An 18,843-nucleotide genomic window follows, 5' to 3' on the forward strand; every position below is an offset into this window, starting at 1 on the left:
TCTTGTTTTTAGATACTATACATATAATTGCGTGTGTATAATGCATTATATGTCATATACTTAAAGATACAATATCATGGTCCTATTGTATACAAACGGTCTAGGAGTCAAATAAAATGAAATATGTGAGCAATATTTTGAATCATTCTTCCTCTCAGTTTCCAACTTGGTATCCAGCTACCTGCTGAACACTCCCCTAGATATTACCATTTAATTGTCCTGCAGGCATCTCGGAGTAAACACAGCAAAACCGAGCACTTGGGCTCTCCCCGCACCCTCCCCCTTTTCTCCCATCTTCCCCATCTCAGTAAGTGGTTCCCTCGTGCATCTCCTTGCACAAGCCAAAAGCCTAGCTTTCTCCCTTTCCCTCACCCCCGACACTGAATCCGTCAACAAGTCCTTTTATCTCTGCCACCAAAACAGACCCCAAGCCATTCACTGCTCCCCACTCTTACTGCTGCCGCCCTCTCCCAAGCCGCCGCCGTTTCTCACCTGAGCTACATCAGCCTCCTTACTGATCTGCTTACACTGGCCATTCTTGCCTCTCTAGAGTCTGCTCTCTCAGCAGACAGGATAGATCACTCTTAAGAATTCTCCTGTTTTAAGCTTCTCCAGTGGCCTCCCAATGTGCTTATCAAACCACCCAAATTCCTCCGCATGGCACATAAGGCCTATAGGACCTGACTTTTCCCTGTTTTTCTAAATTCATCGCATGCTGTACCCCATGTCCTTACACTGCCTCGCTATACTCAGCCACCTCATAACCATCTCAGTGTTTTTAAAACACCAAGTTCTTCCCTGCCTCACAGCTCTTCCATATGTGCTTTTCCCTGCCAGAAGCACCCATCCTCACCTTGTGACCTGCCAGCTCCAAATCCTGTGGGTGTCACTTTAAATGCCACTTACGGAGCCATCCCAGACCACTCTAGGGAAAGTAGACTCACTTTCCTACACTTCCCACAATTTGCAGTTATTGTGTGTGTGTCTGTCTGTGTCTCTTACCCCCGCAAATCGTAAGATCTGTGAGGCAGTGACTGTGTTTGTCTTATTTATGTAGTAGTCAGTCAATAAATATTTGATGAATGGATGGATGGATGGATGAATGAATGAATGCTACTTCCTTGAACCAGCTCATGGAATTCTCTTCCTGCCCGGCTGAGAGACATGGGCTTGAGAGCCAAGGAATTGCTGGGCATCATCTATTATATTGGAAGCTCTTTTGTAAAAGAGGCTTCTCCCACCTTTGTAATGCTTGTTTTTGTCCAGGTCATGTTTGTCTGGGACTGAAGTAAATGTCAGCAGTCAGCTCCCAGCCCTATGTCTGAGGTTGGATCCATGTTTATTAAACCAGCAAGAGTAGTAGAGGTTGCATTGCCTCTGGGAGGATGTAATATTGGAAGGTGACTAGTTTTTACTTCTGAAGCCAAAGGTGGCTGGGTGGGGCGGGACGGAGGTGGAATGAGGGAGGTACGGTAAGAGAAACAAAGAGGACATACAGACCAAGTCTCTCCCAGATTGCCGTTGCCAAAGACACAAGCTGGTGTGGTTGAAGACAGCATCACGGATAGAAACAGATGGCTTAAGAATAGTTTATCTTGGGAAGAACAATACGATCAAGATTTTTTGTAGTGGCATTCATTAAACCTGAAAAAATTCTTGCTACATCTTGTTGCTCTAATGCCAATCTGGGACCTTTTATTACGATCCCCAAACCCCAGAGCTTCTGATGAGCTCAGTCCCTATCTGGTAACAGTAACTGCTTTTACAGGAGGAAATTCTGGAATGTACAGTACAAGAGGCCACTTCTAGCTGACTGCCTTTTACCTTGCCTTACTATCTTACCTTGTCCAACCCTGTGTCTCCATCAAGTTACGTCCTTAATGAGGTCATTTGCTCTGCATACATGGGAGATTATGTCTTAGAGTAATTCATTTTCTGCTTTCTGAGCTGTGCCTGAGAGGGCAGCCTCTTCAACTGTGGGAAGAAGTTGCCATTTAACAGAGGACCTGTATAGCTTATCCCAGATTTCAGTCATAGCTTTAGTTTTTGAGTCTTCAGCAGTGCACATGACAGCAGGAACATTTGCATAAGCACATAAGGTAGCTCAGCCTTACAAACAGCCCTGTTTAAGGAGTGAGGATCGGCCAATGCTGGCATCGTAGGAAAGAACACTGTGTGCTGGTGTTAATAATATCCGCATATAGTTTGTGTAACTAAAATCCACAATAATATCTTTTTTTCAGCTTTATTGAGATATAACTGACATGTAATCCACAAGAGTATCTTAATCTTACTTTTGCTCCCAAATTATCTTTCCACCGTCACTGTCCCTTATAAGTAATATGTAGCAACATTGATTTGATATTTGCTTTTTTTTTTTTTTTAAAGATTACTGGCAACCTTTTTTGGTGTTTGTTTTTTTTTTTAATTTTATTTATTTATTTATTTATGGCTGTGTTGAGTCTTCATTTCTGTGCAAGGGCTTTCTCTAGTTGTGGCAAGCGGGGGCCACTCTTCATCGCGGTGCGCGGGCCTCACTGTCGCGGCCTCTCTTGTTGCGGAGCACAGGCTCCAGACGCGCAGGCCCAGTAATTGTGGCTCACGGGCCCAGCTGCTCCGCGGCATGCGGGATCTTCCCAGACCAGGGCTCGAACCCGTGTCCCCTGCATTGGCAGGCAGATTCTTAACCACTGTGCCACCAGGGAAGCCCCCTGATATTTGCTTTTCATCTTTTTTTCTTTTTTTTTTTAATAGTTTTTTCTATAAACATGTATTGAGCTCCCACTCTGAGTCAGGAAATACACAAGTGCTGCATATCTAGAGGTCCATAGGACAAAAAACAATGGCTGAAGATTTTTCGGAATTACAGAAAGACACGAGACCTCAGATTGAAAAAACACAGCAAATCTCAAGGAGGGTAAATTAAACAAATCTACACCTGGAATGATTGTTCTATAATGATAGTAAATCCAACACAAAGGGAAAATCTCAAAGGCTGAGAGAAAAGACATTACCTGCAGAAGAATGACTGTCCAATGGACAGTGCATTTCATAGCAGCAGTAGTAGATCACTACACCTATCAACAAAAAAGGATGCAGAAATAAGGACCTTCTCGAACATACAAAGACTAGCAGAATTTTTTAGTCTCAGACTTTAACTGAAACAATTACTGAAAGTTGGATTTTAGAAAGAAATAAATTGAACCCAGATGTAGGTTCCACCATTAGAGAGCAATGGGCCAATAAAGAAATTGGACATGTTCATAAACTTAAGTAATCTAAGTAAATGGCTGCCTCTGTGTTAGGATTTGAGTATAAACAAAATGTTTTTCCAATTGAGTATATAACTGCTTAGACTTGGTGGTGATGTTCGAAATTCTTCTGTTTGTGATGAAATGTTTTTAGGCAAGGATTTTTAGTGAGAGGTCCATGGATAGGATGCAAGCCATCTATGAACTTCTTAAAATTATAAGTGACATATTTTGTGTATGTGTAGTCTTTCTGCAGACAGGATTCATGGCTTTTATCAGATATTTAAAGGGGTTTAGAACCTGGACAAGTTTAAGAACTACTGGATTATGGTATTGTCCCCTATTAAGGTGAAATTACATCAGTACTTAACTTGCTCTGACGTTGAGATAGAATGATATGAATTTGAATACTGGATCTGTCAGTTACTTTGTGGAACTGTTGAGACCCTGGACAGATGATTTGCCTTCTCACAGTAGTGTGTACAGTGTACGACCTGTGTAACCACACACAGCAGCAGTGTATCTGGCTCTTGTGACCTCTTCGCACCATCACAATCAGTGTTTGATTATAGCTGTTATGATTTTCTACAGAGAGTCACTATTGAGCTATCAGAAGAAGTAAAGCTTCTAAGGGATCAATTTTAAGCTATAATAATAGGCTTAGTGCTGTTGTTCTGTTAATTGAGCAGATGTTTTGTGTAATACCTTGTCCAAGTGTGCACAGGGGAGGGAGGGGAGGGGGTGTTGTGTTCAATCGTTAGCTCTCCCAGTGAAATTTGATACAATAACAGCTATTAACTGGTGACCGGTGTGACTTGTGTTTTTAGAATACAGTTGTAATGTATGTTAGATATGTGCGTTTTATGTGTTATTTTAATTCCACTTCTCCACTCATTCAGTAGTTGTTTACTGAGTGTTAGTGTCAGGCCATTTACTGTACCAGGTGTGATCATGGATGTAGCATTGAATATGGTGGTTCTGTTCCTGAGGAATTACCTTAAATTAGGATGTGGGGAGGCAGGTCATCACCAAATCCTCAGTCCCAGTCTAAGACCTGATTAGGTCAAGAATAAGCTGTTCCTAAGAGCAGGGTTTTCCCAGCCTGCCCCTTGGGGTGTCAGCCTGAAGGTGTAACTAAGAACAGAGGAGAGTGCATGCCTTCCAGGAGGGCTTCTGTGGAGCCACAGGCATGCTCAGACACCACAAATGTTGAAACGTGTTTAGCGTGTATAATTATGATCATAATAACACAGTCTGTTTCTAAGGCTGTTACATTTGAAGGTAGTTCCCAGCCACTGATCAGCACCCAGATGTGTCTTCTTCCCCCGAAGCCCAGGGCCTCCTTGTGGCTTCACAGCACCCCCCAGGGGTGGGGATAAAGCACCCTAATCCTAGGACTGGGGTGCCCCATCCTCCTGAGGAGAAGGTAGTTCCCAGCTCCATTTCCTGTCTGCAGGTCTGTTTCCTCTCTCAGGACATGGGTATCTCTTAGAGGGCCAAGAGAGGTAGTTGGTCACATGCTTACCTACGGCATGGAGCAAGTTAACATACCTCTTGAAACAAGCATATGATTCCTTTTTTCATTGACGGTATCCTCCCCTTTCTGTGTGTAATGTTGAGAGGTTCTCAGTTTTGACGGAATAAGATCATTATCTCTTCTTGTTTTTTATTTTAAAAGAAGCACACTAATATAGAGCTTGAAGAAAATGATAAGGACAGCAAGAGTGTTGAGTTGGGACTTTTGTGGAAAATGCTGAATGTTGGCAGATAATGCTGTGTGGTCTCTGGTCTGCCAGCCTCCCTTTCCTAGTTATTTGCAATTAGATTATAACTCAGACTTCTACAAACCCATTTAGAGAGAGAAAAAATTCATTTAACTATATTAGACTCTAACTTGTAAATGAGATTCAAGGTTGATTGTTTAATAGGTTGGGATTTTAAATTGAAAATTTTCTTCCTTGTCATTTTATATCTATATGAGTCACCATAAAGATTGGCTTAATAAGTTTCAAAAATATTGATGTATTTTATTCTTTTCAGTTAAATTGAGGTTACTGTTTTTAAAAAACTGATTCTGGCCTCTTCTTTGTTTCCCTCAAACTACCACTTTTTTGCCATTCCTAGAACTAGTTGGAGAGTTTATTTAGCCTAAAAATAGAATAAAATAAGTACAATTTTGGTTTTTTTTGGAAAAGCTAAAGGAAAGCACAGTTGATACTATTCTTCCCTGAAAATGGGAAAACTGAGTATCTGATCCCATGTTTTTATTATCAGGTTAAACATACTGTGAGGTAGATACATTTGATGAAAATAATAGCTGTCCTGAAGGGATAATTGTGTGTGTGTGTGTGTGTGTGCACGCACGCACAAATGGTGTGACTCTCGGTGTGTGTAGATGTACGCAGGACCTTGTTTGGGCAATAGTGTGATCGACTTGGCTGTTGGGAACAAGAGGCGGCGCCGTCCTGTCTACAGAAAGCTTCCTTTAGTCTTTTTCTCTGAAGTGTTCCCTTGCCTGTTCCTTTCCTGAGAACCAGCAAGTCTTTCCCTGGCTCTGAGATAATGACAGTCACTTGTGGCTGCCTTGCTTGTGGCATTTAGGGCCTCTTTCCCCTGTCCCCTGTGGCCGTGGTCACAAGGTGTATTGCATTTGATTCTAGGTTTTGCGTGGGTGACAACGTCAGCGCCACGGTTCGGTCACTGCCATGGCCCAGCCAGCGCTCTGAGGTTCAAGATGCAGCGGTTTTAACTTGCCTCCTGGTGCTCTTGGTGAAACCATCCTGGGACACTGGAATCATGCATTCAACACATATTTGAGTGTCTGTCCTGTGCCAGGCACAGCCCTCGGTATATGAAATACATATGTGAAAACCACAGAAGTCACTGTTCTCTTGGAGTTCATGTCCGGCTCCTTGGTAACTTTCAGTTGCCAGGCAGCAGAAGGAAAGAGCAACTCTTCAACCGGGACGTGATTTTTTACGAGAGGGGTGCTGTTCCTCTTAGCCTTGTGGTCACCAGTGAGCACGTGGGGGGCTCTGGCAGTGGGCTGTGGGGATGGGTTTAGCAGGAGGTGAGGGTGGAAGGAGGAGTTGGGCAAGGCCAGGTGTTGGGAGGCCTTGACTGCAGGCTAGAGCGTTCTGTCAACAGAGAAGACGGTGATCCCCACAGGATGGCAGTGACATACATGACCTCACCTCTGTTCTGGGAGAATAACTGATGGGAGGGTGTGGGCTGCATTGAGAGGAAGAGCTGGGGGGTGGCAGAGAGCCCCGTTGGATGATCTTCTTTCATTTACTCTTTTACTCATTCAGCATATACTTAGCTGAGGCTTGCCTTGTATTTATATTTAGAAGTGATTGCCAATCTTAGATGCTATTTTAAGAAGAGTGCAACCAATTTAATGCTCTATCTCATCTTTCAAGCTTGAAGTTTACATTTTTGGGTTTTCTTGGCTGAGCGACTGAAAGATGCATATTTGTAGCGGGGCTAGGGGTGCCCAGTGTGGACATCTCTTCTGCCGAGTTTCTCTTGCTCTCCACCTCACTAGTCAGGGGTGGGTAAAAACGTAGCGGTCTGCTCTGCGGTGAACACAGATAGCTCCCGTCCCTCACAGTGGCTAGCTAATTCAAGATTTAATTCAGAGAAAATGCGTTTCGTTTATGTTTTGTGATAAGAGCTACAGAGAAAAAACTGGAAGAAGTGTAATGGGTTGTCTTAACAAAATGCTTCTGCTATTCTGAAGGAGCCAGCCCACTTTTCTTGGTCAAGGAGGGATATTGCCTTTTAAACATGTCATGGTTGTTATTCATTGTACTTTTTTTTTGGTAAGATAGGAAATGTTGTTCTTGGGACTAAGTTAAATGCTGCTCAGCATGAAACACGTGATATGGAAGAGAGCCTGCAGACTGTGACTAATTGACGCGCCCTGGGCTGATGAGAAGACGGTCTCTAGTCTGCAGAAGAGCAAACACTCACGAAGGCTTTCCTTCTCCCCTAGGACTTCCTTCGCCGGGCATCTGGCCGGGATCCTTGTTGGACTAATGTACGTCTGCGGACCTCTGAGGAAGATCATGGAAACGTGCTCAGGTACAGAACAGAACACTTCTGGCCTGACAGGTTGGAAGTTCATCTTCATTTTAACGGGAATCTTCATTTAACGGGAACAGTTCCCCGTGGTTCAACTTAGGAGCTCCCTAATAGGCTCTTCCTAAACCAAGAGGTAAACCAGCTGGTGCTGGTCCTCACACTGCTCCGAGGAAGTGGCTGCAAACCCCAATTTTAAACCTGAGGCTTTCTTAGGGGACAAATAGCGGTGCACACGTATACCCACAGCATTATTGCTACTCACCAAAAACCATGATTTCCTTGAAATTTGGAGACTTAAAGCGGGTTTAAAATGTGCTTTCTTCTGTAATATTCCATGAATTCAAAGTACAAGGAAAAGTTAAAAAAAGAGAGACAAATCTGTACTGAAGTGCAAGGCCAGTATTTTAAAGAATTCAGAATGACCACTAGGTCCTTGGCGGGTGAGACATATATTCATGCATGGCCAAACCAAGTCTGTTATTGCTTGAAGTGTGGCTCCTGCTTTTTAATTAAAAAAAATTTTTTTCATCTAATTGATGCTCAATGAAAATACTTTATTTTATTTAGAAACCTACGAATGTTTTGGATCTCTTAATTGAAAATGCTATACTGGTCTTGACTTAGAAGGAAACTATTGATATTTTGCAAACACTTGTTCTATAGACCATATGGGTTCCAATATTTCATCTTTTTTTTTTTTAAAATAAATAAATTAATTAATTTATTTTTTGCTGTGTTGGCTCTTCGTTGCTGCGCGCGGGTTTTCTCTAGTTGCAGAGAGCAGGGGCTACTCTTCATTGTGGTGCGCGGGCTTCTCATTGTGGTGGCTTCTCTTGTTTTGGAGCACAGGCTCTAGGCGCGCGGGCTCGGTAGTTGTGGCTTGCGGGCTCAGTAGTTGCGGCACGTGGACTCTAGAGTGCAGACTCAGTAGTTGTGGCACGTGGGCTTCAGTAGTTGTGGCACAGAGGCTCAGTAGTTGTGGCTCGCGGGCTCTAGAGTGCAGGCTCAGTAGTTGTGGCGAACAGGCTTAGTTGCTTCGCAACATGTGGGATCTTCCCGGACCAGGGCTCGAACCCGTGTCCCCTGCATTGGCAGGCGGATTCTTAACCACTGCGCCACCAGGGAAGTCCCTAGTATTTCATCTTTTATTCATGGGAAATCTTCTGAGGCTATTTTACCTTTTCTTGAGCCATAAATAATTTGTTTTCACAGTCTGTGCCAGTGACTGGTATTCTTGAGAACCATATGATATTCATGATATTAGAAAGCTTTCCAAGCATTGTGCTGTTGCCTTTATTAGCTGGTTGTATTCACTTTCTGGTGATTTTTACAGATTGTGTTGCATCTACGCAGATTTTTATTTTCCTGTGTTTGCCTATTACTATGTTTCTAGTGTGTGTGCTTGGAAGAAGCAGCAGGAGCTTCCTTTATTGAAAATGTCCAGTTTTATTATATTTTTGATACAACTTAATTATGGAAATCTAGTAATGAGCTTTGTTGCCCAAATGCTCTCAGTGCTGACAAAGGAAAAGAAATGATTCTCGGGAGTCTAATGTTTTGTTTCCTTTTTCTTTGTGTGTCTGAGGATTAAGTGGTTAGTAAAGCTTTCTACAGACATATTATGAAATTTAGGCAAGTATTTTGGTTTTAAAGAGGATTTTCCCCCAGAATTATAACATTTAAACTCTTAGTTTCCTTCTTAAAACCTTGTCTATTTTCTAAGGAGACTTACTTTTATATCATTCTATTTTCAGTATAATACAGTAGAAAATTAAATGCTAAAAGTTGAAACATTCAGTGCTATTTACAAATGGCCTGCAATCTCTCTGCCGTTTTTTCTGGTGAAGCCGGAGAAAGATCTAGAGTGATGTGAGAATTGAGGTGACATGGGAGCCCTGTGGAAAATAATCAGGTACGTGAAGGCTGCTGTCTGATAACTCCTGGGAGAGGAGCATCACACTGAAGGTGTCCCCTGTTACTCCTCCCTCTCTCCTTTCCTTCAGCAGTACTGAGTCGTCTGTCCTACTGCTTTCTTAGGGATAAGAAACGGGAAAGTCCCTTAGGAGGGGTAAGAACGTGCCTCACCTAGCACCTTTGTTGTGGGGCAGCTTCTCTCAATAGCCAGAGCATCTCTACTTGTACAGAGGCCTCAAAGACCAAGCTTGGTCCCTTGAAAGGCAAAGACCATCTTTTGTCGTCAGGAACCTTAAGGAACTTCAGAGAGCATAAGTTAGGGTTTCATTGTCCCCACAACATTCTGTTCCCTGTAGGGCTAACCCCAAACAAAAGAGAGCTTATTTTAACAATTGTTTAGAAATCATTTATAATGGCTTTGAGCTTTGTTACAAAGAATCTCTTAATTGTTGGAAAGGTTAGTAGTTACAGCCTTATGGCTGTTGTGTTCTTTCAGACGTGTCTGTTTTTATGCTACTACCATACTGTTTTGTTTACTATAGCTTTATAGTATAGCTGGCAATCAGGAGATGTTAAGATGGCTATTATTAAAACGACAAGAGATAACAAGTATTGGTGAGGATGTTGGTGGGAATGTAAATTGGTGCAGCCACTATGGAAAACAGCATGGAAGTTCCTCAAAAAATAAAAAATAGAACTACCATATGATCCAGCAATCCCACTTCCGTGTGTATATCCAAAGAAAATGAAATCAGTATCTCGAAGAGATATCTGCACCCCCATGTTCATTACAGCATTATTCACAATAGCCAAGATAGTGAAACAACCCAATGGATGAAGAAAATGTGGTATTTATATGTATATAATGGAATATTATCAGCCATAAAAAAGAAAGAAATCCTGTTATTTTTGACAAAATGGGTGAACCTGAAGGACATTATGTTAAGTGAAATAAGCCAGAGAAAGGTAAATACTGTATGATCTCACTTATTTGTGAAATCTAAAAAAGTTAAACTCATAGAACCAGAGAGTAGAAGAGTGGTTTCCGGGGGTTGGCGGGTGGGGTAAATGCAGAGATGTTGGTAAAAGGGTACAAACTTTAAGTTGTAAGATGAGTAAGTTCTGGGGTTGTAATATACAGCATGGTGACTATTGTTAATAATACTGTATTATATACTTGAAATTTACTAAGAGGATAGATCTTACGTGTTCTCACGTATATACCCACACAATGGTAGATATATAAAGTGATGGGTGTGTTAATGAACTTGATTCTGGAAATCATTTCATAACATATATGTATATTAAATCATCACATTGTACACCTTTTAAAAAATCACGTTGCCCAACTTAAACATGTACAATTTTTATTTGTCAGTCACACCTCAGTAAAGCTGGCAGGGGTGGCGGGGGAAGCCTACCCCCGCAATTAAAATGTTTGTTTCCTTCATATTTAGGCATTTTTCCCTCCAATATTGATTACCCAGGACAGCAGTACTACTTTAATAGTTTAGGTAAGTACTTTGTTTCATTTAATACATTTAAACTTATTTTTTTAAATGATAGTGTTTGCTACTGTAGAGCTACTTTAAGATAATACTTTATGCTTTTGGAGAGTACTTCACACATTATATACTTGTGCCTGTAACATGCATGGAAGCTAGATGGAGGGGTCACCCGGGGAGCATATGTGGGCATGTTGTTAGGGAAGGCTAGGAAAGGAGTGAACTCTGGTGTGAAAATACTGTATGATTGGTTTGAGGTCTCTCAGACATGGTTAGAGTCATACTAGACCCAGGTCCCTTGATTCTCAGCCTAAGAGACCATTCTGCTGGCTAAGTGTTAAAAGTTAGTTTCAGATATACAGTTCTCCACGGTCCACGCCACCTACATATTCAGAAAGAATCATGCTTGCCCTAAGAGGCTAATATAGGCATTCCTCTAATAGTTAATACCATGTGACTTAAAGAGGAGAATGTATTTTTTCTAGATATCTTTGTAAATAGGTAGAAAGGACTTCCTGTTGAAGCATATGACCTGTTTTAGGCTAAAGTTCTTACATTCCAGCCTGGGGAAGCTGCACTGCAATATCCTGGATCAATACCAGCAGATAGGTGTCAAAGAAGCCATAGGCTCTGGAAGCAGTGGGTGGCTTTATTGTCCTGCCCATCGAGAATTGCTGCAGCTTAAATCTGGGGTCAGCAACCTTTCCTCTAAAGGGCCAAATAGCTACTGTTTGAGATTCTAAAAGCTTTGTTGACCATATGGTCTCTGTCGCAACTAGTCAACCTGTGTCGTAGCATGAAAGCAACCATAGACTATTCATAAGCAAATGTGCATATTTGTGTTCCAATAAGACCTTATTTACAAAAACAGGCAGTGGGTTGTATTTGGACTATAAGTTGTAGCTTTTTGACCCCTGGCGTAAATCATATAAGTACAAAGAATTATATAATTTTATATATATATATATATATATATATATATATATATACGGTGCTTTTGCTTTATTTCTCCGTACAGGTTCTTAGCCTCAGTCTGGTTTACGCAGTAGCACTTTGTAAGTGGTCCGTTGTGCACGTGTCAGACTAACCACTGTGGGAGAGAAAGAAAAAGCTATAGTCCCTATCTCAGTATTTAACCAGGAGTGAGAATGTAGGTGCCATACATTTAAAAAGGTGAAACAGTAGAAATGAAAAGGACTAACTAGGGTATAGAAAGTAGAATGGTGAACTGTGGAGTGGGGTGGTACACAATAAGGCGATGATAGCTAATAATGACATTTGTTGAGTTTTTACTAAAACGTCTCCTTCCAGTAACTACCCCCTGCACTGTTCTGGTTTCATTTCTGTCACCATAGATTAATTTGCCTGAGCCTGAACTTCATATAAATCTACTCATTTGCTAAGTACTCTTTTGTATCTGGCTTTTGTTATTCAACCTCATTTTTTATGATCCATATATGTTGTTGTATGTATCAGTAGTTATTCTTTTTTACTGCTGAATGGTATTTTATTGTTTCAATATGCCACAGATTTTCTGGATACCATTTTGTTAATAATTTCTAATTTATTTCTATTGTTGTTAGGGAACACACTCAGTGTAGTTTAATCCTTTTAATTTAATGAGACTTTCTTTTGGCCCAGTGTATGGTCTATCCTGGTGAATGTACCATGTGCCCTTGAAAAGAATGTGTGTTCTGCCATTGTTGAAAGTAGTACTCTACACATATCAATTAAGTTAAGGTGGTTTACAGTCTTGTTTATATCTTCTGGGTCTTTACTGGGTTTTGTATCTAATTTTTTATCATGTATTTTGTCTTTCACTGAATTTGGAAGGGTTTCAGATACAATTTCTATAAGTATTTTTTTCTCCACCAATCTGCTTCTCCTCTCAAGACTTTAATGACATGAATTTTAGACATTTTAATAATGTCCCTCAAGCTCCTCAGGCTCTTGTTTATTCTTTCGATCTTTTTCCCTCTATGTTTTTCATATTGGATAGCTTTTATTGATTTATCTTCAGGTTCACTGACTCCTTTCTCTGTCATCTCCATTCTGCTATTGAACCTAGCGAACCTATCCAGTGACTTTTTTTTTAATAATGTAATTTTAGTTCTAAAATTTCCATTTGGTTCTTTTTTTAGTTTCTGTGTCTCTGATGAAAACTCTGTCTCTCCATTTCAGGAGTGCACCTTTATCTCATAGAGCACAGTCATCGTATATCTTTAAAATCTGTCTAATAATTCTAACATCTGAGTCCTATTTTGTGGCTGGCACCTGCTGATTGTCTTTTTCTCCTGAGAATTGGTCACATTCTTCTGTTTTGTTTTGGTTTTGTATGTCTGGTAATTTTCTCTTATATCTGAACGTTTTGACCTTTATTGTGAGATTTTAGATTCTGTTAAAATCCTCTGCAGAATGTTGATATTTGTTTGTTTGACCAAGCAGTCAACCTGGTTAGGTTTAGAGCACAAATTCTGTTTTTCTTTCTGTGGGTGGTGGGTTCCAATGTCAGTTCAGTTTTCAAATCCTTTACTGTACTATTTGGGCCTATCCCATTCATGTACCACTCATGAGATGATCTGATACTTGTGTAGTTAAGTTATGTGGTAGTTCAGTTTTCCAAGTCTTTGCTTCTTTTATTCCCTTGTGTCTGTTCACTGCATGCATAGCTCAGGGATGGGCCCAGGGCTTATGTCAGTTGATCTGCAGAAATAGAAGGTTCTTCTGTGCAGATCCAAATTTCCAGGTAGTATCATTTTTCTCCTGCCTCAAGAACTATCTTAACCATTTCCTCTAGTGCAGGTCTCTTGGTAATCAATTCTTCTAGCTTTTGTCTTACTAAAGAACTAAAGAATATCCTCTCCCTTCTGATTTTCACTTACACCAATGTTAGACTACTTCCTGTTGTCCCACAAGTCTCTGAGGCTCTGTTTATGTTATTTGGTGTGTGTGGGCTTCAGTTTGGATAGTGTCTATGGCTGTGTGTTCAAGCTCTATGATCTTTCTTCCACAATGTCGAATCCCATCTAGTGAATTTTTCCTCTCAGATACTCTCTTTTTTAGCTCTGGAAGTTCCATTTAGTTCCCTTTTATATCCTCCATTTCTCTTCTCATTAAATTCATGTTTTTATTTATTTAAATCATGGGCATAGTTTTAATGGCTATCCTAAAGTCCTTGACTGCTAATTCTGTCTTATCTATATATTTTTTGCATCTGCTTCATTAGACTGATTTTTTTCCTGGTCACAATTTTTTTTTTTTATCTTGTGAGTTTTGATTGGATGCTAGACATTGTGTATTTTGTGGTATTGAGTGCTAGAGTCTCTTTTCTTTTAAAGAAAACTGGACTTTGTTCTGGCACACAGTTAAGTTTCCTGATGATTAGTTTGATCCTTCTGGGGCTTATTTTTTAATTCTTGAGGGTGGGTCTAAAGTAACTTTTATTCTAGGGTTAATTCTGTGCTGTGGCAGAGATGTTACTTTTCTGGGATCTCTCCTGAATGCCCTTTGTTCAGCAGGGACTCTCTACTCTGGCTGGTTGGAATGCAAAGGTCTCCCAGCCCTGCCTGAGCTCTGGGAATTGTTCAGTTTATAGCTCTCAGGCATCCTTTGCCTGGTCTCATGGAATTTCACTGACACACCCATGGCTTAATATTCAACAACATCTCCAGGCGACCCCATGAAGATTTCTGGAGGTTTTGCTATACACGTCGTTTTCTCCTTTGCTGTACTCTGCCCTGCAAATTCCAGCTCAACTCAGGGAGCCTGCTGTATCTGATTGTGTTCCCCCTCCCTGCACCACAGTCTGGAACGTGCCTCCAGGCTCATTTCCTTTATTTCCTTTCTCTCAAGATTCAAAATCTTGTACTGCCAATTGTACAACGTCTAAAAACATTTGTTTCATATATTTTCTCCAGTCTTCTACTTAAGATTAAGTAGAAGGGCTAGTCCAGTCCCAGTTACTCCTTCCTGGCAGAGGTAGAAGTTCAATTCAGCGATATTAATGTAGTGCAGTCGGTGTTCAGCCTGGAAGGGAGGAGCAGGGTTGTAGTTACTGGAGGTTACCCAGAAGAAGTGGAGTGCTGTGTCTTGATGAGTAAGTAGAAGTTAAGGAAAGCCATGAAAGGAAAGGGCTCTTCAGTCCTTTATGAAAAAGCCTGTCTGGGATTATCCAGAATGTACTGGAGTGCCACTGAACAATTTATTCAGTAGAGTGACACAGTGGGAGTTATAGTGAAGATATGTTTTTGCTCTAGTTCTAAAGGCTCGGAGCATGATTATCCATCCTGGCTGTTTGTATGAATCACCTGAGGAGCTTTTACAACATGTCCATGCCTTGAATTCAACCCACACCAATTAAGTTAGAATAGGGATAGAGACAGAGACTTGGACTTTTTTTTTTTAAAGCTTCCCAGGTGATTCTAATGGGTTCAGGAACGAAAATCATAGGCTTAGGTGATTGGCTTGGGGACTACCGAGATGAATACTGTTGCTGCCCAAAGAAGAGGCTTTACTCTGAGGCTTTCACCGCTGATGGTCTGGGTGCTTAAAATCCTAGAAACGTGGTCTTGGTGTAGGAGAGGAACGGTTGCTGGACAATGCAGGCTCACCTGCTTCTATCTGTGGACTCACCTGAGGAGAGGAGGTGTGATGATTAGTTGTCAACAAAGCTGATGTAGTCATTTGGAAGAGCATTGAGTTCTTTTGCTTGTTTGTTATGGAGGCCAGTTTACACTGACTTAAGTATAAGAAGAGGTTTCTCGGCCTATGTGACTAGGAAGAGGTGAATTGTACAGGAGGACCATTTTGGTTCTGTCTCCCATTGTGATTTCTCTCTTCCTGTTGACCTTATTCTCTCCAGTAGGCAGAGGACATGGCTCCTAATACCTCAGAGTTGCTAAAGGAAAAGGAGCTTGTCTCCTGGTTCATTTTTTAAATCTCCAAAAGAAACAGGAATGTTCCTCTGGATGAAAAGAATAATAATAACATACTTGTGCACAGGCATGACTTGAACTATCATAGATTACCTAGTCCTAATATCTTGTGTGACAGCTGGGAATTGAGGTTTAGAAATGTTAAGTAATTTGGCTAAAGTCATACAGGTAGTTAGTTATAGAACTAGGTCTAAAAATGCAACTCACTGATTTCTAGCCGCTGCTTTTTCTATTGTACAGGGATATGAGATGGGCATTCTACTGATTTAACCTTACAAATTAGGGAAGTTTCCCATATTGACTTTTCTTTCATCTTTTTTGAACTTATTAAAAAAAAGGAAAAAGGGAAACCTGCAAAAAGCCTCCTTCATATGAAAGAGGCATAAGCACAGCAGACACACAGGCCAGAGAATTAAAGGCAAAAATAAAAGCCCCTTTCACCTTTCTTTCTTATCCCCTGTAAGATTACCATATTTATATTTCTTCCGCTGAAGTGATTGGATTTCTTCAAAGGCAGAGCTACATAAGGCCCGGTGGCCATGCTAATGGTCATCTAGGGAACTTTTATGAGAGCATATGTATCTCTTACAAGTAATGATTTATTCTTAATATGGCCATCCTTAGCTGGAAAAGTCTTTATAGGTCAAAGAACCTCATGAATGTTTAAAAAGCTGTTACCAATTTTTCTAATCTCGGTGGTGTTTCTTGATCTCTTTTGCTGTGAAATTCTGTTATGTGTATAAGGAACAGATGGCATAGTTTATAGAATAATGATAACCAGAATTTCTTTTATTATGGAGCCAAAGTATATAACTACAAAAAAATATTAAACTAGTATTCATCGCAGGATATAATTTAAACTTTTTTATCTTAAGTGTTTGATTGTTAGATTTTTCCAGCCACGTTTATTATGAAGATTTAAAAATATCTGATTGGACCAGTGGAACAGCTGTAGAAAATTTTTGGTCCTAGGAGACCTGTTCTCATTATAATAGGTATTGACGGGATTTTCCGTCCTGTTGATGATTTATGACTGATGATATAGAACCTTTAACCACACTAGTCTTTTTGACTTAAGGCATTAAAACTTTCCCTTTCTCTCTCCCCATGTTTTGTCTGACAAGTACCAAATTAGATTTTATAATATTCAGATGTTTAGAGTTGTAGGCTTTATTTTGTTAAGGCACTGCTCGGTTGTATTTTAAAAGAAATACACGAAGAAAGATGTTTTTCTCTATCAAGAAAATGTTGCCTCAAATCGTAGCAAATTTACCTGTCAATTGAAACTCTATAGACGTATGTCGTATTTCTGGTATCTGCGTAGATAGCTATTCAGAGCTTTGGGGTTATTTTGGATTTTGAATGAGCTGAATATTTTTGAGGGTAAAAAGGTAGAAATGCTGCTTAGACCTTCTGTAACAAAATGACTTTCCACAGGGATTTGAAAGTGGTAATGAGCCATATGGGAAAGTGCCCAATGTGCTTTTTGTGTTGCAATAAAATAATTGGCACTCTTAGGGAATTGGGCAGTCTCTCTATTCAGGCATTGCTGAAGCATCCCGTGGTATTCAGCGACTTATCCATAAATATTCTATTATGTTCTGGAATGGTTGCCCCTTTCTTTTATTCTTTGTGAAGTAGATACATTTATTGTGTTTTGACCATTTGCCTTTATAGAAAAGTTTTTTTGGGGGGGGGTTATTTTTTATTTGTTTTTTGGCTTTTTTGGTGAGAAGCATAGAAAGCAAGATTTGTAGCAGTGCCACAGTCTCCTTTATCTCAGGATATGAACCTTGCTGGTGGGTGTTCCCCAACACAGTAGTGGGAGCTGAGTTTTTCTGATTGTTCTATTGCATAGAGACCAATTTGAGGAAGAGTGTCCTTATTAAAAATTGTGTCCAGATCCCATTTCAGTCCTAAATCATTCAATATACTTATATCCTTATCCTGATTCAAATATCATAATGTTTATATTCTGACATGGGAAGCATGTGAGAGAGAATATGGAAGTTGCGTTATAGGAGGTATTTAGTAAATGCCCACTAATTTTTACTACATTAGAAGAAAGGATTAGCCCCTGAAATCCTGAACAATTTTATTTAATGTTTGTTTAAATCATTCATGTCTGTAACTTTCAAGGACATTAAATAAAATAGTACCAACATTGAAGATTTTGTAATAGATGATAGAAGAGTATTGTAATAATCAGTAAGAGTGAGCAAAGGCTCTGAATAGACTGTTCTCCAAAGCAGATACACAAATGGTTAATAAGCACATGAAGAGATGCTCAACATCATTAGTCATCAAAAACCACAGTGAGATACCACTTCACACCCATTAGGATGGCTATAATTAAAAAGACAGATAATAGCAAGTGTTGGTGAAGATGTGGAGAAATAAGAACCCATATATGTTGTTTGTGTGAATATAAAATTGTGTAACTGCTTTGGAAAACATTCTGGTGGTTCCAAATGGTTAAATATAGAATTACCATATGACCCAGCAATTCCACTCTTAGGTATGTACCCAAGAGAAATGAAAACATATGTCCAAATATCAACTTGTATGCAGATGTTTATAGCAGCATTATTCACAGTAGTCAAAAGGCAGAAATAACCCAAATGTCATCAGTTGATGAGTGAATAAACAAAATGTGATATATTTCTACAGTGGAATATTACTTGGCCATGAAAAAGAATGAAATACTGATTCGTGCTGCAACATGGATGAACCATGAAAACATTATGCTGAATGAAATAAGCCATACACAAAACACCACATATTATATGATTCCATTTATAAAATTGTCCAGAATGGGCATAGCTACAGAGACAGAAAGTAGATTAGTAGTTATTTAAGGCTAGGAAGGTCAGAGGTGATAGCTAAAAGGGTACAGATTTCTTTGGGGGGTGATAGATGTGTTCTAAAATTGATTGTGGTATTGATGGCACAACTCTTATGAATATACTAAAAGCCGTTGAGTTATATGCTTTAAATTGATGAATTATATAGTATGTCAGTTATATCTCATGAAAGTTGTAAAAACATATCAATAGACACAAATACTTTATATGACAAATATTTATGTAAACACATATAATTATATTATCAGCTGAAACTAGTGTGTTTTATTGTCATTTCACTTTTTATTTG

The 18,843-nt window shown here is 39.9% G+C and overlaps 1 protein-coding gene across 3 annotated transcripts in view; it reads left to right on the forward strand.

The window, feature by feature from the left end:
* The window catches only part of RHBDD1 (rhomboid domain containing 1), a 112,812-nt gene that overhangs the window by 43,951 nt on the left and 50,018 nt on the right, over nt 1-18,843 (forward strand). For 2 of the 3 annotated variants that reach the window (XM_061205527.1, XM_061205520.1), the window contains exons 4-5: nt 7,249-7,337; nt 10,709-10,765. In XM_061205527.1, coding sequence (XP_061061510.1) covers nt 7,249-7,337; nt 10,709-10,765 — 146 coding nt within the window. The remainder of the gene's footprint in view (nt 1-7,248; nt 7,338-10,708; nt 10,766-18,843) is intronic. The other variant, XM_061205532.1, reaches the window with a different exon arrangement.

The sequence above is a fragment of the Eubalaena glacialis genome, chromosome 1, assembly GCF_028564815.1.
Source record: "Eubalaena glacialis isolate mEubGla1 chromosome 1, mEubGla1.1.hap2.+ XY, whole genome shotgun sequence".
In the NCBI taxonomy this organism is placed as follows: domain Eukaryota; kingdom Metazoa; phylum Chordata; class Mammalia; order Artiodactyla; family Balaenidae; genus Eubalaena; species Eubalaena glacialis.